This window comes from Nerophis lumbriciformis, linkage group LG33 (genome assembly GCF_033978685.3).
Source record: "Nerophis lumbriciformis linkage group LG33, RoL_Nlum_v2.1, whole genome shotgun sequence".
In the NCBI taxonomy this organism is placed as follows: Eukaryota; Metazoa; Chordata; class Actinopteri; order Syngnathiformes; family Syngnathidae; genus Nerophis; species Nerophis lumbriciformis.
In genome coordinates this window covers 13,790,886-13,812,429 of record NC_084580.2, presented here as the reverse complement: position 1 = coordinate 13,812,429, position 21,544 = coordinate 13,790,886, and the positions used below count along the sequence as shown (strand labels likewise).

General features: G+C 36.9%; 1 protein-coding gene across 6 annotated transcripts in view; it reads right to left on the bottom strand.

Moving 5' to 3' along the window:
* pde4d (phosphodiesterase 4D, cAMP-specific) overlaps positions 1-21,544 on the bottom strand; it is a 475,712-nt gene that overhangs the window by 18,518 nt on the left and 435,650 nt on the right. For 5 of the 6 annotated variants that reach the window (XM_061928988.2, XM_061928989.1, XM_061928991.1 and 2 more), the window contains exons 7-11: positions 5,372-5,465; positions 2,560-2,729; positions 487-585; positions 251-415; positions 32-131 (exon numbers count right to left, since the gene is read on the bottom strand). In XM_061928988.2, the coding sequence (XP_061784972.1) occupies positions 32-131; positions 251-415; positions 487-585; positions 2,560-2,729; positions 5,372-5,465 (628 nt within the window). Of the gene's footprint in view, positions 1-31; positions 132-250; positions 416-486; positions 586-2,559; positions 2,730-5,371; positions 5,466-10,353; positions 10,547-21,544 lie in introns of those variants that run through there. The other variant, XM_061928994.1, reaches the window with a different exon arrangement.

Here is a 21,544-nt window from a genome sequence, read left to right as displayed (position 1 = left end):
GCTGCTAAAACGGCGCCGCATTTAGACTCACTGGTGTTGATGAGGAACTGGTTGGACACTCCCGGGTGGTCCACGTCGTGAATGGCGCTGGCAAAGATGGCAGCCAGGATCTCCAGGTCGGTGAACACGGCCTACGGGCGAGGAGAGGAGAGGGTTGGGAGTCAAAAGGGATAAAAATATCCCCCCGCAAGTACAAGGCATTGATTGGAGCCGAGCAGAGGTTTGATTGAGGCCCATTGTGTCGCCTCACCTCCAGTGCAGGGGTGGATAGCAGCACGTGTGTGGACTGTGTGACGTCAGCAGCGTGGATGTTGTTGTGGTACGCCACGTCGCCGTGGTAATGGTCCTCCAAGGTCATCAGGTAGGTGATAAAGGTGTCCAGTGGAATTTTAAACGTTTTTAACAAGTCTCGCTCCTGCAGAGGACGGCAAAGAAGCTTTAAAATCCAAAGAAGACAGGCGTTTGTTGTGTTGGGACGAAACCCACCTGGAATATGGTGTACATCATGACTGTCAGCGGCCGATTCCCAGAGAACTCGGAGATTTTGAAAACGTTAAGGCCCCATTTGTTCACGTGCTCCAGCTCCTAGTGAAGCAACGAGAGGGATATTTAGCTCATGGTGATTCCACGTTTGCATAATTGGCCATAACACATGTGCATAGAGTCATGGCCAAACATATTGGCACCCCTGCATTTCTGTCAGATAATGCACCACTTCTCCCGGGAAATTGTTGAAATTAAAAATGCTTTGGTATTCACATGTTTATGTATTTTGTTTGCATTGGAACAACACAAAAAACAAGCCAAATCTGTTGTTATTTTACACAGAAATCCAAAAATGGACTGGACATAATTATTGGCACCCTCAATGTCACGGCCTGGGCGCATCCCAATGCGCACTCGTCTGTGCGCTCTGCAGATTGCGCCTCCAAGAGCGCACCTGCGCGCGCCACTCCTGCAGAAGCTGCACCGGTGCACAGCTACAATCAATCAGCACTCATCACACCTGTCGTTGATGAGCGTCCTGGGCTTCTTAAGCCAGTGCAGACCTGCGTTCCGGGCCAGAACGTAGTTTCCTGTTTTGTTTTTTTACAGTAAGCCAACTCGTATCAAGCTCTATGCTCTCCCTCTCTGTGTTTTCTCCTCCTCCGTGTTTCATTGTGCGTTGTCCTGTGTCGTGTCGTTCCAGCAGCAAACATCCGTTCCCGTGTCACGAGCAGTGTGTCTCGTCTCCCTGTGTTCCCTCTGCTTCTCTGGCTGCCTTTTGGATCTCGACCTCCCGCCTGGACACGGACTTTAACGCCTCGCTATTGCCCGAATTCCAGCCTGTTCTCACGGACCTCCGAGCCAGCTTTCCCCTTTTGGACTTCCGCCTCACGCTCAACACTCACACAATTTACACACATAGTCGCACACCACAAACACACAGTTTGGATTACACACTTCATTTATTGTTTATAGATATATATATATAATTAAACATAGAGCTAAAACGACATCTCTCCTGTCTGTGCCTTCTCCTTCCCTCTGTACACATAACACTAATATTTGGTAGCACACCCTTCTGAAAAAAAAACCTGAAATAAATCGCTTCCTGTAACTATCAATGAGTTTCTTACACCTTGCTACTATTAACAATATTAACTATTCTGACAATTAGAGATGTCCGATAATAGCTTTTTTGCCGATATCCGATACTCCGATATTGTCCAACTCTTAGTTACCGATTCCGATATCAACCGATACCGAAATATACAGTTGTGGAATTAACACATTATTATGCCTAATTTTGTTGTGATGCCCCGCCGGATGCATTAAACAATGTAACAAGGTTTTCCAAAATAAATCAACTCAAGTTATAGAAAAAAATGCCAACATGGCACTGCCATATTTATTATTGAAGTCACAAAGTGCATTTTTTTTTTTAACATGCCTCAAAACAGCAGCTTGGAATTTGGGACATGCTCTCCCTGAGAGAGCATGAGGAGGTTGAGGTGGGCGGGGTTGAGGTGGGGGGTTAGGGGGTAGCGTCCTGGAAGAGTTAGTGCTGCAAGGGGTTCTGGGTATTGTGTTTATGTTGTGTTACGGTGCGGATGCTCTCCCGAAATGTGTTTGTCATTCTTGTTTGGTGTGGGTTCACAGTGTGGCGCATATTTGTAACAGTGTTAAAGTTGTTTATACGGCCATGTATAAACAACATACAACAGCCATACAGGTGTGACCTGTATGGCTGTTGACCACTTGTGTGTGTGAAAAGCCGTAGATATTATGTGATTGGGCCGGCACGCAAAGGCAGTGCCTTTAAGGTTTATTGGTGCTCTGTACTTCTCCCTACGTCCGTGTACCACTCCGTACAGCAGCGTTTTAAAAAGTCATACATTTTACTTTTTGAAACCGATACCGATAATTTCCGATATTACATTTTAAAGCATTTATTGGCCGATAATATCGGCAGTCCGATATTATCGGACATCTCCAATTATTACCATTAGCCGAGCACGCGCTTTGTCAAGAAAATCGGCCAATACAGATCAGCGGTCGATCGATCAGTGCACGCACCTTTGCCAGCTCGTCCTCCGTCTCCGTCTTGACGCCGAAGCGAGGTATGTTGGAGTTGGTGAGGCTAGATGAGTGCTGCAGCTTCTTCACGCCGCTGATCTGAGACATGGGCTTCTTCTCCTTGTCCTTCTGCGTCTGAGGCGTTGGCATCTCCACTTCATGTTGCTTGTCTGCAACAGCAAGGAAAATAAAATGTCAAATAGTAATAATAAACAGAAACAATAATATTTCATGGTAAATTTCTCAATAAATGAAAAACAATACATTTTTAATTAAGCTATAAAATTGCCATAATGAAGCAACAATTAGAGGGAAAATATGTCAACACCACATAAATGATGACATAATTTTACAGGTCAAAATAATATACTAAAAAAGAAAAAAAAATTATAGTATAATTAGAATAAAGAAAGGAGAACATTTTTTTTTATTTTAAGCTAAAATATTTTTTAGAAGCATCATTGCGTTCTTATGAGGTACAGAAAAAAAGGCCTATTTTAAGGATGAAGACAACATTTTACATGAAAAAAGTAAGTTGGTGTTGTAACGAGAGGAAATTAGATTTTACAGAAACAAATTGTTTTTTCTTTAAAGGGGAATTTTGCCTATTATTCACAATCCTTATGTAAGACAAACATACATGTTTTCCTTTTTTATGCATTCTAATTAGTAAATAAATGTGATCAAAAGTACGCTTACAAATGATCTTATTTTAGTCGCTGTATTCTGCCTAAAAAGTGCTTAAAAACATCCAAACGCCTCCATCAAGGTTCTATATACACATTGTAAGTATATACTTGTGATATTTACGTATATTAATCATTTTCAGTATACGGCTGTGCATTAATTTCAGAAACATATCACAACATTCGCTTTTTCCTTCGACAACATCACTCATTACTCGAGATGTCCGATAATGGCTTTTTTGCCAATAGCCGATATTGTCCAACTCTTAATTACCGATTCCGATATCAACCGATACCGATATATACAGTCGTGGAATTAACACATTATTATGTCTAATTTTGTAAACAATGTAACAAGGTTTTCCAAAATAAATCAACTCAAGTTATGGGAAAAATGCCAACATGGCACTGCCATATTTATTATTGAAGTCACAAAGTGCATTATTTTTTTTTAACATGCCTCAAAACAGCAGCTTAGAATTTGGGACATTCTCCCAAATTCCAAGCTGGTGGGGGGTAGCGGGGGGTGTATATTGTAGCGTCCCGGAAGAGTTAGTGCTGCAAGGGGTTCTGGGTATTTGTTCTGTTGTGTTTATGTCGTGTTACGGTGCGGATGTTCTCCCGAAATGTGTTTGTCATTCTTGTTTGGTGTGGGTTCAAAGTGTGGCACATATTTGTAACAGTGTTAAAGTTGTTTATACGGCCACCCTCAGTGTGACATGTATGGCTGTTGACCAAGTATGCTGGCATTCACTCGTGTGTGTGAAAAAACGTAGATATTATGTGATTGGGCCGGCACGCAAAGGCAGTGCCTTTAAGGTTTATTGGCGCTCTGTACTTCTCCCTACGTCCGTGTACCACTCCGTACAGTGGTGTTTTAAAAAGTCATACATTTTACTTTTTAACCGATAATTTCCGATATCACATTTTAAAGCATTTATCGGCCGATAATATCGGCAGTCCGATATTATCGGACATCTCTACTCATTACTACTTATGCAGACTTCATGAGAGCCAACAAACATAATAAAACATCACTTACTGAATAAGGTCTGCTGTCACTAGCATGCTGACTGATAGGATGTTAATAAATTCCTGTTTGGATTAAGAATGACTCATAATCCTCACAAAACTTTTTGTGTCTTTTCTCGCTATTTGCGGGTCTAAATTGGCTGTCAAAGCTCATCCTTCTACTATTAATGATCTAGAATAAACTTTCACAAGCTCCGAGGCGAGAAAACAGCTCACCAGCCAATGATGATAGTTACCTCGCTGTGATCACGGCGCCGCTATAAATAGTTTGTCTGCGTTAGCGCTTATAATAACAATATCACTAATACTTGGTTAATATTCAAGTCACAAAATATAAGTGGAGTGTTGTTGGCGGTTTCTGGATGATTTTTTAGAGGGCTTTATGGGCGGGATAGAGGACCTCCCATTGACTCCATTGTAAGCTGAGTTTTATTTACGTTTATTTACGTGTTAGAATGCATTTAAAAAAATTGATTTCATAATTATTGTGAGCAATAGGCAAAATTATTTAAAAAAAGTGCAGTTACCCTTTAAGTCGCAATGTTGCAAGATAAAGGCGAAATTTTTTAAGATTAAAAAACTCCCCAAAGACACAAAAATAAAGAATTTCACAAGAAAAACTTGCAATGTTACGGCAATGAATATGTAATTTTTTGAGAAAAAAGTTAAAAAAAGAGACAAAAGAACCCCCACTCGGTAACAAAAAATGGAAACCTTTTTAAAGGCGTATATTTTACGATACAAAAAAAAAAAAAACATTATACGGGGAAGAAACAGATGACAATGGTAAAAACCAATAACCAAGACACAAGTCATAAGATGACAAAAAAAAACATAAAATAGATGGAAAAAAGCCACAAGGTATGTAAAAATAAAAAAATAATTTAAGAGAAAAAGCAATAAATATATATATTTTTTTTAAATTAAAATAATCGCAAAGTTATACAAATATTTATCAAGTGTCACCAGACTAAGTAGACTTTGCCCGCTTGGTTCAGTTGATAGAAAACTAAAACTCAAATGATGTAGGAATGTAGTCACCGTACGGAAAGCGGCGCTTCATTTTTCATCTGGGCCTTCTCGTCATCACTCACCTAGGAAGGTGCTGGAGATGAACTCAGACACCTGATTCCCTGAACGACTCATCTCTGACAGGTGAGTCAGCTCCCTGTTCAGCATCCTCTTGAACTAAAAGCACAAAGAGGACAAGATGAGTACATGATTCAGGAGATGATACAACATTCAAAAAAGGAAATATTACAGGACAACATGAGAGACACATAGACAAAAGTATTGGGACACTATAGCATCGTCCGCTCTATTAGGAAGTGCAGATGTTTTTTTATTGTAGTTTTGGTCTTGTGACTAAAATATATAATTTATTTATATTATTCTTCTTTACATTTTGATTTAACTGTAGTTTGTGCACATCTCTCTCTGCGGATGGTTTTGGGACAGATTTTCAAAACACCATAGTTGATAAGGTTTGATGTTTTTTTTCATTCCTCGCGTAATGTTGCAAAAGATTTAGCGCAACTAGCACACGAGATGTCTTCCTCTAAAACAGTGAAGAGTTTACAGTGATGTTAACAGGCAAAAAGGAGCGCTTGATTTGCTCACTTCAACCAACCTTTTTATTTATGTGAGCTATTTTTTTAATCGGTATGACATCATAATTCTGATCCATTACTCGTCTGATAGTTATCGTGCACCCTTATTTAAAGTATAAAGGGATAAGGCACCGTCAATGTTTCCTGAAAAGCATCTTTATTTAAGCAAATTGCAACTTTGCATAACACATTAAGTATTTACAATGCAACTCTGTTCTTTCTTTGCACTAAAACCATACACTGTAAGAACAAGAACCACAGATTTTACTGTAAAAAAACAGAATTTTACCGAAAATATCACTGGTACTATTTTTCTATTAAGAGTAATATGATGTGAAAACAGCTGTAAAAATAAAATTCTGGCAACTGAGCTGGCAGTTATTTTTTTTTGTTTTACCGTAAAATCGACATAATTTTTTTTACAATATATGTAAAAAAAAAATTAAAAAAAGTGACCCATTTAATCCAGCAGATGGCGCCATTACAAAACACCAACACATTAAGTATTTACAACGCAACTCTGCTCTTTCTTAGCACTAAAACCATACACTGTAAGAACAAGAACCACAGATTTTACTGTAAAAAACTGGCAGCTTAGTTGCCAGAATTTTACCGAAAACATCACTGGTACTATTTTTCTATTAACAGTAATATGCTGTGAAAACAGCTGTAAAAAATAAAATTCTGGCAACTGAGCTGGCAGTTTTTTTTTGTTTTACCGCCCTGCGATGAGGTGGCGACTTGTCCAGGGTGTACCCCGCCTTCCGCCCGATTGTAGCTGAGATAGGCTCCAGCGCCCCCCGCGACCCCAAAAAGGGAATAAGCGGTAGAAAATGGATGGAATGGATTTACCGTAAAACCTACATAGTTTTTTTTACAATATATGTAAAAAAAAATAATTAAAAAAATTGATCCATTTAATCCAGCAGATGGCGCCATTATGAAACACCAACACATTAGGTATTTACAATGCAACTCTGCTCTTTCTTAGCACTAAAACCATACACTGTAAGAACAAGAAGCACAGATTTTACTGTAAAAACTGGCAGATTAGTTGGCAGAATTTTACTGAAAAAAAAAAGTGTGGTACTATTTTTCTACTTACAGTAATATGCTATGAAAACAGCTGTAAATAATACAATATGGCAACTGAGCTGGCAGTTTTTATTTGTTCTACCGTAAATTCTGCGTAGTTTTTTTTACAATACAGTACAGGACAAAAGTTTGGACACACCTTCTCCTCATTCAATGCGTTTTCTTTATTTTCATGACTATTTACATTGTAGATTGTCACTGAAGGCATCCAAACTACAAAGGAACGCATGTGGAGTTATGTACTTAACAAAAAAAAAAGGTGAAATAACTGAAAACATGGTTTATATTCTAGTTTCTTCAAAATAGCCACCCTTTGCTCTGATTACTGCTTTGCACACTCTTGGCATTCTCTCGATGAGCTTCAACAGGTGGTTTTCACTTCACAGGTGTCATAGTTTTGATGCCTTCAGTGACAATCTACCATGTAAATAGTCATGAAAATAAAGAAAACATTGAAATGAGAAGGTGTGTCCAAACTTTTGGCCTGTACGTACATGTAAAAAATAAAATAAAAAGTGACCTATTTAATCCAGCAGATGGCGCCATTATGAAACACCAACACATTAGGTATTTACAATGCAACTCTGCTCTTTCTTAGCACTAAAACCATACACTGTAAGAACAAGAAGCACATATTTTACTGTAACAAACTGGCATTTTAGCTGCCAGAATTTTACCGGAAAAAAACAGTGGTACTATTTTTCTATTTACAGTCATATGCTGAGAAAACAGCAGTAAAAAAAATACAATATGGCAACTGAGCTGGCAGTTTTGTTTTTTGTTTTAACGCAAAATCTACGTAGTTTTTTTTTACAATATATGTAAAAAATAAAATAAAAAGTGACCTATTTAATCCAGTAGATGGTGCCATTATGAAACACCAACACAGTATCAGTGTCTGTACAGTCAGTGAGTGTGCCATATCCATTTACCATCACTACTAAACAGTATATTGTGTGTATATTCTTCTACAAATAAGAATAAAAAAGTAAAATACTGTTTTTCATGATGATGTAGTCGAACACCAAGCAGATTTCTGGGATACAAGGTCTAGAATTAGAGTTTGTATCTAATCCAGACCTGGGCAAATTAAGGCCCGGGGGCCACATGTGGCCCGTTAAGCTTTTCAATCTGGCCCGCCGGACATTCCCAAATAATTTTTTTAGATCTTTAAGATGGAAACTAGCTGCCATTATGATGTGCAGTGATGTTTTCTAATGACCGCAAGTCTTGAACTATACAAAGTATTTCAATGGTTGGAATCTGCCCTTATGGATGATATACCAGTTGCTATGGTAATCTAATTAGTTACTATGGTCATCTACGTCACAGCAGCTCAGACGAGGCACCAAGCAGTGTGGGCGGGAAGCGTTTCCAAAGACGCGGAAGGAGATTTTCACAACAAAGTTCTAAAGCTTAGTGATATATCAGATGTATCAGATTGTAAGTGGGTTTATTTTGTACCCTTCGCGTTCATATTTCACTGTTTGTTGCATTTTTGTTGCGTTTCACTTGATTGTAAAATATGTCGATCGAAAGGGGGTGTGACATTCATATTTTGTCAATATTCAGTGTTTTATCGTTCATAGAAAAATTAAAAATTTCATTACGTTTTTTAAGGCGGTCTGTCATAACGTTTTTAGCATTCAATCAGACATTATTGTGAGGTTTTGTATTAGTGTTCCTAAAAATAGATATACCGGCCCCCAGACACATTTTTTTCTCTAAATGTGGCCCCCGAGTCAAAATAATTGCCCAGGCCTGATCTAATCTGTTGTCAAGTGGGTCCCATCATTTTCACAGTCACCCCGAGTTTTCCACTTCTTCGCCACCTGGCCTAATTTGAACGCCAGAGTGTCGTACTTAGCGGCGGCTTTTTGATTTGAGCAGCAAAGTGATGGATGATTGATGGATGATAGCTGGAGGCCGGTGCTTGAAATCAAGGCACTGCTCCCAAAAGTGGTGCCACAACAAAATTATGCAACAAACACAGCCTTAGTGTAAATGTATTATGTATGCATACCGATGAAGCCCATGACTCACTATTGACCGTTTCAAAGAGACCATTACAACGCAACAAGAGTGCTTACTGCACTATGGCGTATTGACGTCTCATTGAATAACACCACCCGCTTGCTTTTTTTTAAATTTTTAATGGACACAAAAGGATCACGCGAAGAGCACTTTTGCCGGACGGTCGTCAAACCTTTCGATTAATACAAACGACAGAAATCAATGAGGATGAATATGGAGAAGTGCTCTCTCTTTCAAAGCAGAATGACGCACAAGGATCTCCCCAGAGTACCGATAACCCAAAATTGTCTCCATCTTCACGGTTTTTGTACCACGAAAGAAGACTTTGTTAAAATAAAACTCCCAGTGTAAGTTAAAACAGAGGATATCACATGTTTGAAATAAGAAATGTACAGTTATAGTTATAAAACCTATAATTTCCTTGTTATCATAAAAAAGCACAACACAATATATAACATACATTTATTTTCCCAACTTGATTCCCAACATTGACTTAAGTATACATTTAATATGTTTATTATTATGATTCTTGTTACACATTATATACAAATATATTATGCATTTTATATAGCATTATTTTAGGTGTTTTTTTGTCATTATAAAGCAAATATAATTAATATGTTTTTTGTCCAGCGAAAAAAATGTATCTTGTAATTGTATGAATTTTTCTATTTTAGTCCCAAAACCAAAAACCTTATAAAAAAAAAAAAAAAAAAAAAACTTCCCTATGTTTTAAATATGAATAAAAATTTAATTATTGGTTTCCTCTCTGATAGTCAGCAAATTATAGAAAAAACCCTGCATTACACTTGAGATATTTTTTATTTTTTAAAATAAGTGCCCTAGCCCTTTACTTTGGTTTTAAAAATGTATTTACGTATTCTTTTTTTTTTTTTTTTTTTTTTTTTTACATGTATTGGCTATTATTTTGTCCTTTCAATTCACAAGGACTTTGGCCAAGATGAAGTATTATTTAAAAAAATATATATACGTATACATTTTTTTTTTATACATGTATCGGCTATATATTACTTTGTATTTTCAATTCACAAGGACTTTGGTCAAGATGAAGTATTATTTAAAAAATATTTTTATTTTTATTTTTTATATTTCCTTATTTTAGTTTTACATATGTATTTTCTAACTAATCTTTTAGCCAATCAATTCACAAGGACTTTGGTCAAAATGAAGCTATAAATGAATAAATAAATTGACTTGATTATACATTTTTATTAAAACAATGACATATTATAAATAATACTAATAATAAATTAAGAGATACATAATATAATAATTTAATTGCATTAAAATACTGCCTGACAAAAATAATACCTTACCCTAATGTATCCCCAGGACACGGTGAACAAATAATTTGCTTCAGGCATTTTGGATATTAAAAGTAAATAAATCCACAGGGAAAAGAAAGGTCCAGTTGAAAAGATTAAAAGCTCAAAGAGCGTCCACAAGGTGCTCACATCCCTGCGAGCGTTCCACTGAAAGTGCAAAAAGAAAGGAAGGTGTAAAGAGCCGATGAGGAACATATGGCGAGCGTGCACGCTGTGGAGCGCCGTGACGTGTGCGCATCCTTGGGAGAGATGCTGGGGGGAGGGGTGGAGGGACAAGTCAAGCCCAGAAGAAGCCAAATATTTTGGGCTGTCGTCTGTCCTTTCTCACCGCTTGCTTGGCTCGCTGTGAATGACACAAGACCACCAGCCTCCCCCCGACCCGCCTCGCTCACAGGCTACAGCCAATCACGACGCAGACGTGCAAGGCCACTGATTGGTTCGGAGGGCCGCAGACTTGAGGTCACCTGCTGTGCGATTGGCTCATGCGAAGGAAAATGTTACGCCGCCATCCCGGGGAATTTGGATGTGTGTTTACATATGTGTGACTGCACATTTTACATACAGTATGCACACGGCGTGCAGCATGGTGACGCTGGGAGTTGCTTCCCTGACGAGGTGATGTCACCAGGGAGGGAAAAAAAAATAGGTAACAATGGCGTTAAATAAATGAGCATCGGCACTTTGCAGTGCTGAGGGTCAATGCTTATTGTAGTGATTTGCCAAGGACGTACTGTACACGCACACACACCAGTTTATGATGTAACATAGAATTGAAACGCACAGGCCGCTCCTGGAAGATGTTCTTTATGTTCTACTGCTTTAACAGACGCCTGACATGGCATGATGCAAAATTGCAAAATACATGAAAAAGAAAACCTACAAGCATTGCATTTTACAACCTACTCCTAAGAAGTATGAAGAAGTATATATATATTGTATATATTATATACAAATATAATATAATATAATAATATACTATATCAGTATTTATACTGTATACCGTATTTTCCGCACTATAAGGCGCACCTAAAAACCTCCAATTTCCTCAAAAGCTGACAGTGCGCCTTATAATCCGGTGCACCTTATATATGGACCAATATTGAGCCACAACAGGTCTTGCAACTACGGTAAGCAGTCGCCGACTTCATTTTCCCGCGTAGAAGAAAAAGAGCTTCTTCTTCTACGGGGGAAAATGAAGTCGGCGGCTGTTTACTGTAGTTGCGAGACCTAAACTTTATGTAAAGACCCAAAAATGGCTCCTATTAAAGGGGAACATTATCACCAGACATATGTAAGCGTCAATATATACCTTGATGTTGCAGAAAAAAGACCATATATTTTTTGAACCGAATTCCGAACTCTAAATGGGTGAATTTTGGCGAATTAAACGCCTTTCTAATATTCGCTCTCGGAGCGATGACGTCACAACGTGACGTCACATCGGGAAGCAATCCGCAATTTTCTCAAACACCGAGTCAAATCAGCTCTGTTATTTTCCGTTTTTTCAATTGTTTTCCGTACCTTGGAGACATCATGCCTCGTCGGTGTGTTGTCGGAGGGTGTAACAACACGAACAGGGACGGATTCAAGTTGCACCAGTGGCCCAAAGATGCGAAAGTGGCAAGAAATTGGACGTTTGTTCCGCACACTTTACGACAGAGATGGCAAGAATGTGTGGATATCCTGCGACACTCAAAGCAGATGCATTTCCAACGATAAAGTCAAAGAAATCTGCCGCCAGACCCTCATTGAATCTGCCGGAGTGTGTGAGCAATTCAGGGACAAAGGACCTCGGTAGCACGGCAAGCAATGGCGGCAGTTTGTTCCCGAAGACGAGCGAGCTAAACCCCCTGGATGTCTTGGCTCACACCGTCCCTTATGCCACCGAAGATGATCAAGAGAAGAATATCGACCCTAGCTTCCCTGGCCTGCTGACATCAACTCCAAAACTGGACAGATCAGCTTTCAGGAAAAGAGAGCGGATGAGGGTATGTCTACAGAATATATTAATTGATGAAAATTGGGCTGTCTGCACTCTCAAAGTGCATGTTGTTGCCAAATGTATTTCATATGCTGTAAACCTAGTTCATAGTTGTTAGTTTCCTTTAATGCCAAACAAACACATAACAATCGTTGGTTAGAAGGCGATCGCCGAATTCGTCCTCACTTTCTCCCGTGTCGCTGGCTGTCGTGTCGTTTTCGTCGGTTTCGCTTGCATACGGTTCAAACCGATATGGCTCAATAGCTTCAGTTTCTTCTTTAATTTCGTTTTCGCTACCTGCCTCCACACTACAACCATCCGTTTCAATACATGCGTAATCTGTTGAATCGCTTAAGCCGCTGAAATCCGAGTCTGAATCCGAGCTAATGTCGCTATAGCTTGCTGTTCTATGCGCCATGTTTGTTTGTGTTGGCATCACTATGTGACGTTACAGGAAAATGGACGGGTGTATACAACGATGATTAAAATCAGGCACTTTGAAGCTTTTTTTTAGGGATATTGCGTGATGGGTAAAATTTTGAAAAAAACTTCGAAAAATAAAATAAGCCACTGGGAACTGATTTGTAATGGTTTTAACCCTTCTGAAATTGTGATAATGTTCCCCTTTAATCACTCCAAGCAACGTTTGTAAGTTTTACAATATAACTACATCAATTCATACATACTAAAACGTCCCATAGAAGCGTTTTCATTTGTACGTGCTATCGTAATGTAACCAAAGGTAGCATCGTTAGCATTAGCGAATATGCGAACACTCGTACATGTCTGTGTTAGTATTTTAACATTCTTTTTGTATTGTTTAAGTTTCGTAAATTCACCAAAACGTCACTGTGGAGTTATTGAGTCTGTGTAGCTGATTGGAGAGTTAGTTTCCGCAGCTAGTGGGTCCATGACGATGACTTCTGTTTTGTTTGACCATCCGTTTAACTGCCGTGTGACAGGCACCGTTTGGAAACAATTAAGTTAAAGTTAAAGTTAAAGTACCAATGATTGTCACACACACACTAGGTGTGGTGAAATGTGTCCTCTGCATTTGACCCATCCCCTTGTTCCACCCCCTGGGAGGTGAGGGGAGCAGTGGGCGGCAGCGGTGCCGCACCCGGGAATAATTTCTGGTGATTTAACCCCCAATTCCAACCCTTGACGGAGGGTGCCAAGCAGGGAGGTAATGGGTCCCATTTTTATAGTCTTTGGTATGACTCGGCCGGTGTTTGAACTCACAACCTACCGATCTCAGGGCGGGCACTCTAACCAATGGCCATTGAGTAGGTTTTAAGGTACGTAAAGAAACATTTAAAACAATCTTTGAAACCGGTATACACCTGCAGCTAATATTCGGGTGCAGCTAATTATATGTAAAAATATTTTTTCCTTCTACAATTTGGTGGAAAGTACGGTACTTTTTTCCAAAAGCGGGTCTTGAAAACATGGGTCTACTTGATTTGTGTTAAAAAAGTGTTTTACAAAAATAAACATCCAAAAAAACACCATAGTTGACTCCAATGAAAGCTTTTTCAGGTAAAAATCTCATTTAAGTTGTTGTTGTCTTTTTTATGAAATAACTTTTGCCATGAAAATGCCAATATTTGTTACAAAATACTATTTTGTCTTGAGGTGATACCTGGGTATATTAAGACCGTACCGTATTTTTCGCAGTATAAGTCGCACCGGCCGAAAATGCATAATAAAGAAGGGAAAAAACATATACAAGTCGCACTGGAGTATAAGTCGCATTTTTTGGGGAAATTTATTTGATAAAACCCAACACCAAGAATAGACATTTGAAAGGCAATTTAAAATAAATAAAGAATAGTGAACAACAGGCTGAATAAGTGTACGTTATATGAGGCATAAATAACCAACTGAGAACGTGCCTGGTATGTTAACGTAACATATTATGGTAAGAGTCATTCAAATAACTATAACATATAGAACATGCTATACGTTTACCAAACAATCTGTCACTCCTAATCGCTAAATCCCATGAAATCTTTTACGTCTAGTCTCTTACGTGAATGAGCTAAATAATGTTATTTGATATTTTACGATAATGTGTTAATAATTTCACACATAAGTCACTCCTGAGTATAAGTCGCACCCCCGGCCAAACTATGAAAAAAACTGCGACTTATAGTCCGAAAAATACGGTATTTGTTCCCGGACTTGGAAAAATAGGTCTTATGTCTGGGGCCTAGTAATTTATACATACAATTTATACATACATACAAACGACTTTAACAAAACAAAGGAGTCAGAGCTTTTCTTTCAGTCACACACAAACACACACATACACATACAGTATACGCACACTGTTGACCTGAAGAGATACAGCCGTGACACACAGACCCATTAGCCTACTTCACATAAATATACCCCAGTGATTATTCTGGACTACCTCAAAACATATCTGGGAATCTTCTGATAGGTGTCCCTGCACCAAAAATATTGTCAGGTTTGTGAAAAGGCTGCCATAAATAGACTTTCTGGTGGTGAAATGAATTGTGTCTCCGTTTACTTCACACCACACCAACAGAAGCAATGTTGGTCATTTACAGATATGATGAAGCTGATGAGGCGGTTGGCTTGCTGTGATCCAACCCACCGCTAATACGAACACACACACACACACGCAAACACACACACGTACAGCTCTCCTCCTTGGTATGCAATCAACACACGTATGGATGGCTCTGACAGAAGGTGTGAACACGAACTATTGGGTAAAAATTGGAAAGTGTCACACCAAGCGAAGCCGTCCCTAGTGCAATTTGTTCTTTGGCACAATGACCAAAAATAGCAACTCCCCAGTGAATGACACTTGCAGAGAGTGTTTTTGTTGTTGTTGTCTTTTTTTCCCCACCAAACAACATATGGGATGGTGTCTATGTATGAGTATCAAATGCACATCTGATAGTCACCAGTGCAGGGGTCGGCAACCCAAAATGTTGAAAGAGCCATATTGGACCAAAAATCTCAAAAGACAATCTGTCTAGAGCCGCAAAAAATGTAAAGTCTTATACAAGTGTTATAATGAAGGTACACACATGATGTAAGTGTCTATATTACCTATATTAGCCTACTATTAAAATGACTTTAAAAGTCCTATATAAGTATTATAATGAAAGCAACACATGATGTAAGTGTCTATATTAGCCTACTATCAAAATGACTTTAAAATTCCTATATAAGTGTTATAATGAAGGCAACACATGATTTAAGTGTCTATATTAGCCTACCATCAAAATGACTTTAAAAGTCCTATATAAGTGTTATAACGAAGGCAACACATGATGTAAGTGTCTCTATTACCTATATTAGCCTACTATCAAAATGACTTTAAAAGTCCTATATAAGTGTTATAATGAAAGCAACACATGATGTAAGTGTCTATATTAGCCTACTATCAAAATGACTTTAAAAGTCCTATATAAGTGTTATAATGAAAGCAACACATGATGTAAGTGTCTATATTATCCTACTATCAAAATGACTTTAAAATTCCTATATAAGTGTTATAATGAAGGCAACACATGATTTAAGTGTCTATATTAGCTATATTAGCCTACCATCAAAATGACTTTAAAAGTCCTATATAAGTTTTATAATGAAGGCAATACATGATGTAAGTGTCTATATTAGCCTACTATCAAAATGACTTTAAAAGTCCTATATAAGTGTTATAATGAAGGCAACACATGATTTAAGTGTCTATATTAGCCTACCATCAAAATGACTTTAAAAGTCCTATATAAGTGTTATAACGAAGGCAACACATGATGTAAGTGTCTCTATTACCTATATTAGCCTACTATCAAAATGACTTTAAAAGTCCTATATAAGTGTTATAATGAAAGCAACACATGATGTAAGTGTCTATATTAGCCTACTATCAAAATGACTTTAAAAGTCCTATATAAGTGTTATAATGAAAGCAACACATGATGTAAGTGTCTATATTATCCTACTATCAAAATGACTTTAAAATTCCTATATAAGTGTTATAATGAAGGCAACACATGATTTAAGTGTCTATATTAGCTATATTAGCCTACCATCAAAATGACTTTAAAAGTCCTATATAAGTTTTATAATGAAGGCAATACATGATGTAAGTGTCTATATTAGCCTACTATCAAAATGACTTTAAAAGCCCTATATAAGTGTTATAATGAAGGCAACACATGATTTACGTGTCTATATTAGCTATATTAGCCTACCATCAAAATGACTTTAAAAGTCCTATATAAGTTTTATAATGAAGGCAACACACGATGTAAGTGTCTATATTAGCCTACTATCAAAATTACTTTAAAAGTCCTATATAAGTGTTATAATGAAGGCAACATGTGATGTTTAGTGTCTATATTAGCTATATTAGCCTACTATCAAAATTACTTTAAAAGTCCTATATAAGTGGTATAATGAAGGCAACACATGATGTAAGTGTCTATATTAGCTATATTAGCCTACTATCAAAATGACTTTAAAAGTCTTATATAATTGTTATAATGAAGGCAACACATAATGTAAGTGTCTATATCAGCCTACTATCAAAATTACTTTAAAAGTCCTATATAAGTGTTATAATGAAAGCAACATGTGATGTTTAGTGTCTATATTAGCTATATTAGCCTACTATCAAAATTACTTAAAAGTCCTATATAAGTGGTATAATGAAGGCAACACATGATGTAAGTGTCTATATTAGCTATATTAGCCTACTATCAAAATGACTTTAAAAGTCTTATATAATTGTTATAATGAAGGCAATGCATAATGTAAGTGTCTATATCAGCCTACTATCAAAATTACTTTAAAAGTCCTATATAAGTGTTATAATGAAAGCAACACATGATGTAAGTGTCTATATTAGCCTACTATCAAAATGACTTTAAAAGTCTTATATAAGTGTTATAATGAGGCAACACATGATTTAAGTGTCTATATTAACTATATTAGCCTACCATCAAAATTACTTTAAAAGTTATATATAAGTGTTATAATGAAGGCAACACGTGATGTTTAGTGTCTATATTAGCTATATTAGCGTACTATCAAAATGACTTTAAAAGTCCTATATAAGTGTTATAATGAAGGCAACACGTGATGTTTAGTGTCTATATTAGCTATATTAGCCTACTATCAAAATTACTTTAAAAGTTCTATATAAGTGTTATAATGAAGGCAACACATAATGTAAATGTCTATATCAGCCTACTATCAAAATTACTTTAAAAGTCCTATATAAGTGTTATAATGAAAGCAACACATGATGTAAGTGTCTATATTAGCCTACTATCAAAATGACTTTAAAAGTCTTATATAAGTGTTATAATGAGGCAACACATGATTTAAGTGTCTATATTAACTATATTAGCCTACCATCAAAATTACTTTAAAAGTTATATATAAGTGTTATAATGAAGGCAACACGTGATGTTTAGTGTCTATATTAGCTATATTAGCGTACTATCAAAATGACTTTAAAAGTCCTATATAAGTGTTATAATGAAGGCAACACGTGATGTTTAGTGTCTATATTAGCTATATTAGCCTACTATCAAAATTACTTTAAAAGTTCTATATAAGTGTTATAATGAAGGCAACACATGATGTAAGTACCTATATTAGCTATATTAGCCTACTATCAAAATGACTTTAAAAGTCTTATATAAGTGTTATAATGAAGGCAACACATGATGTAAGTGTCTATATTAGCCTACTACCAAAATGACTTTAAAAGTCTTACATACATTTTGTAATGAAGGCAACACATGATGTAAGTGTCTATACTAGCTAGAAGAACCTACTATAAATATGACTATGTGTCGCAGGCTGACGCAAATCTTTGTTGACAAAAATCTTGAAATGTAATATTTATTCTACACATTTTTACAACATTGGAAAACATTACTAAAACGAAGGCTTTTCAGAGGGTGAGATAACTCCTGGAAATTACTGGCTTAGAATGGTAAAGACGTGTATGTTAAAGTTGAAGGAAACGGAAACTGCAAATAAAATGACCTCAAATTTACCTAAAATACGAGGCATAATGATGCATTATGTACATACAGCTAGCCTAAATAGAATTTTAGCATCGATAAGCTTGCAGTCATGCAGTGACAGTGACCAAATATGTCTGATTAGCACTCTGCACAAGTCAATAACATCGACAAAGCTCACCTCTGTGCATTCACGCACAACATAAAACGTTTGGTAGACAAATAGAGACAAATAACATATGGCATGGACAACATGGCAAAAAACACGGCTTTCTGTGGCAGCATTAAGGAAAGTTAAAACTACGGTGCGTTCAAAGACTTCCGAAATGAGTAGGACAAAATGGCGCTCAGTGAAGCATGTTTAATATAAACCGTGGGAAAACATGTTTGAGCGACTTGCCGAAGCAATTCCAGCGTATCACTGCCAGTCTGTACCATACTGATGTAGATTAAGTCCAACATCAGCCAATAAGGTTAAAATAATATCTAAACGGTGGATATGTGTCCATTAAAATATGGAAAACTGCTGATGGTGTGTTTGACAAAGAAGTAGCTGGAAGGAGATACCGTAGCAGTCTGCTCTACAAGATAAATGCTATACATTATTATTACATTACTTAATAAAACTACTGCAGTTCTTAGTAAAACATTCTATTGTATTGATTTGATACAATATTTCTTATCTAAAAAAAAGTTTTACATAAGTGTTTGGGCAAGTATCAATTGATTTCAATTTATTTCAATGGGAGATGTTGATTTGAGATACAAGTGTTTTGAGTTAAGAGCTCCGTCAAAGTTGTGCAAATGCTTCACGTTGAAATTTTCGCCCATAATGTTGTGTTTTCTTGAAATTTCTTCCATTCGGCCATTCCGGCATGTTATTTTTGTGGCACAAAAAAACAAAACAATAATAATAAAGCTATTTAAATTAATTAATAAATGTTAAATTAAATCAATTAACATGTGAAAAAACACTTAAATTATTATATATGTGACTGGTTAATGTATCACCATATTGAATTATTAAATTGTGTAACATAAGGCAAAAAATTAAGTGTCACCAATCAAATTTAACGTCAAATATTTATCTTTATTCACATTTTATTTTTTTAATTTTATTTGATGAGCAATTTATTATTTGTATCTATGAATATTATTATTATTAATATTCAATCAAGCTTTATTGCAGACTAATAAATTAACAAAATATATATAGACTTTAAAAATGTGTCTACACATTCTATAAAAGGCAGAGATACCAGTGTTTCCATATATACGATTGGTACCTAACCGAACTACACCAAGGCTTGGTTATCTGTATAATAAGACCATTCTTGGACCCCTGCAGTCTACATAGTATTATTACTGTACTATTCTACTTATTACAACTATTATTGTCATAGTATACCTTTTAATCTATTGAATGTAACAATCTATTGTACATAATAGATTGGCGGCATTAATAATCTGATGGTTGAACTGCCATGTAAACAATGCCCAATATTGATACAACATTTCAGGTTAAATTGATCACTGAAATGTATCAGAGTTACATTTTTGTCCAGTTTCCAAACAAATGAGTACTAAACAAAAGACGTGTGTACTTTAGGAATGTTATTATCCTGATGTGCCTCACATTATTTTCCAAACCTTGTATCAACATCGGACTCTGACTGATTCAACATTGAGTGAGTGACTTCGTCCACACATCAAAACAGCTGCTTCCATACAAATGTATTATCATATATTATTACTTTCCAGTTTATGACGAATTAGAAATGGGTGCATTTATATAGGAGTGTGTTCGAGATAAATATATATCACATATGATGGGTTGCTGGAGGGAGATAGATAGCAAGCTGATTTGGTCTGGAGCTGTTGCCATGACGACCAGATATAGTAAAGCAGTGGAGGTTGGGTGAAAAAAACAAAAAAAAACACAACAAAAAAACATTTCCCGCATTTAAATGAGCTCATGTATGTGATGATGGTTGACATCAGCGCCGAGTGTGTCATGCCTTTGTCTCCTGGTCCTTGCAGACCCCTACCCCCCGTCACATAACCACCACCCTCCCCTTTTGTGTGACATCACAAGGTGTGACATCACCCCAACCCAAAGCTGATGAGCATTCAGAGTGTGCAGACACACACATACACCACACACACACACACACACACACACACACACACACACACACACACACACACACACACACACACACACACACACACACACACACACACACACACACACACACACACTGTGGAGGTGACTGAGCATGCTCCCTGCCTGTATGATGATGCTAACGCTGGAAAAACTGGTACAGACGTGCTAATAACGCTGTAGCAGCATGAGCAAACACAACACATGTCATTTATGACATACAATATAGCGACACAAACACCGGTCAGCATAACTGAGGATCTGTGCATGCTTATTATTATACTATATTATTTAAAATAACATGTCACATGACTGTATGTATGTATTTATGTATGTATGTATCTTCTACCCCTGAACCGCTGCACACAAAAGCAGGTAAATTCATCAAAAGATGCACTTCTACTGTGTTGCTTATACTCTTTATTTTCCTCCCAGACACACCATATGATGGCGCTGTTGACTTTTGGCATCTTCTGTCTGCACATTCTAAGCAAGATTGGTTGGAAAAACATGGCTGCCGCCATCAAGCAAAACATCTTTGCAGGGGCCACACTTGACTTAGCAACTTATTGGACATAAATCACAGACAATTTGTTTAATAATTATGAAAATATGCCTTAACTGCTAGCAGGTCTTTCAAAACAGTTTGAGCACAAACAATCTGGCATGTCATAGGTGTAATTTGAGCTTTTCACAGACTGTTTACTACCACAGTGCAGCCATCTATACAATATAAATATAATAGTACAGTGGTTGTGACACAGTTGCTTGGGTAGCCATGTTGTATATTAAGTTACACTCAAATCTGCACAAAAGTACACACATCCAATAATAAACCATTGAAATTAATGATATTTTTTTAAAGCAACACACAATGGGGGTGTAAGCGTACTTGTAGGTATGAATCCAACCCACAATGTGCATATTATGTCATTTTATGGCTAACAGCTTCTTTAAAACATGTTTTACAAATGAACAAAGGTGGCATCTTTATAAATTGTGCTTTTATAGTCG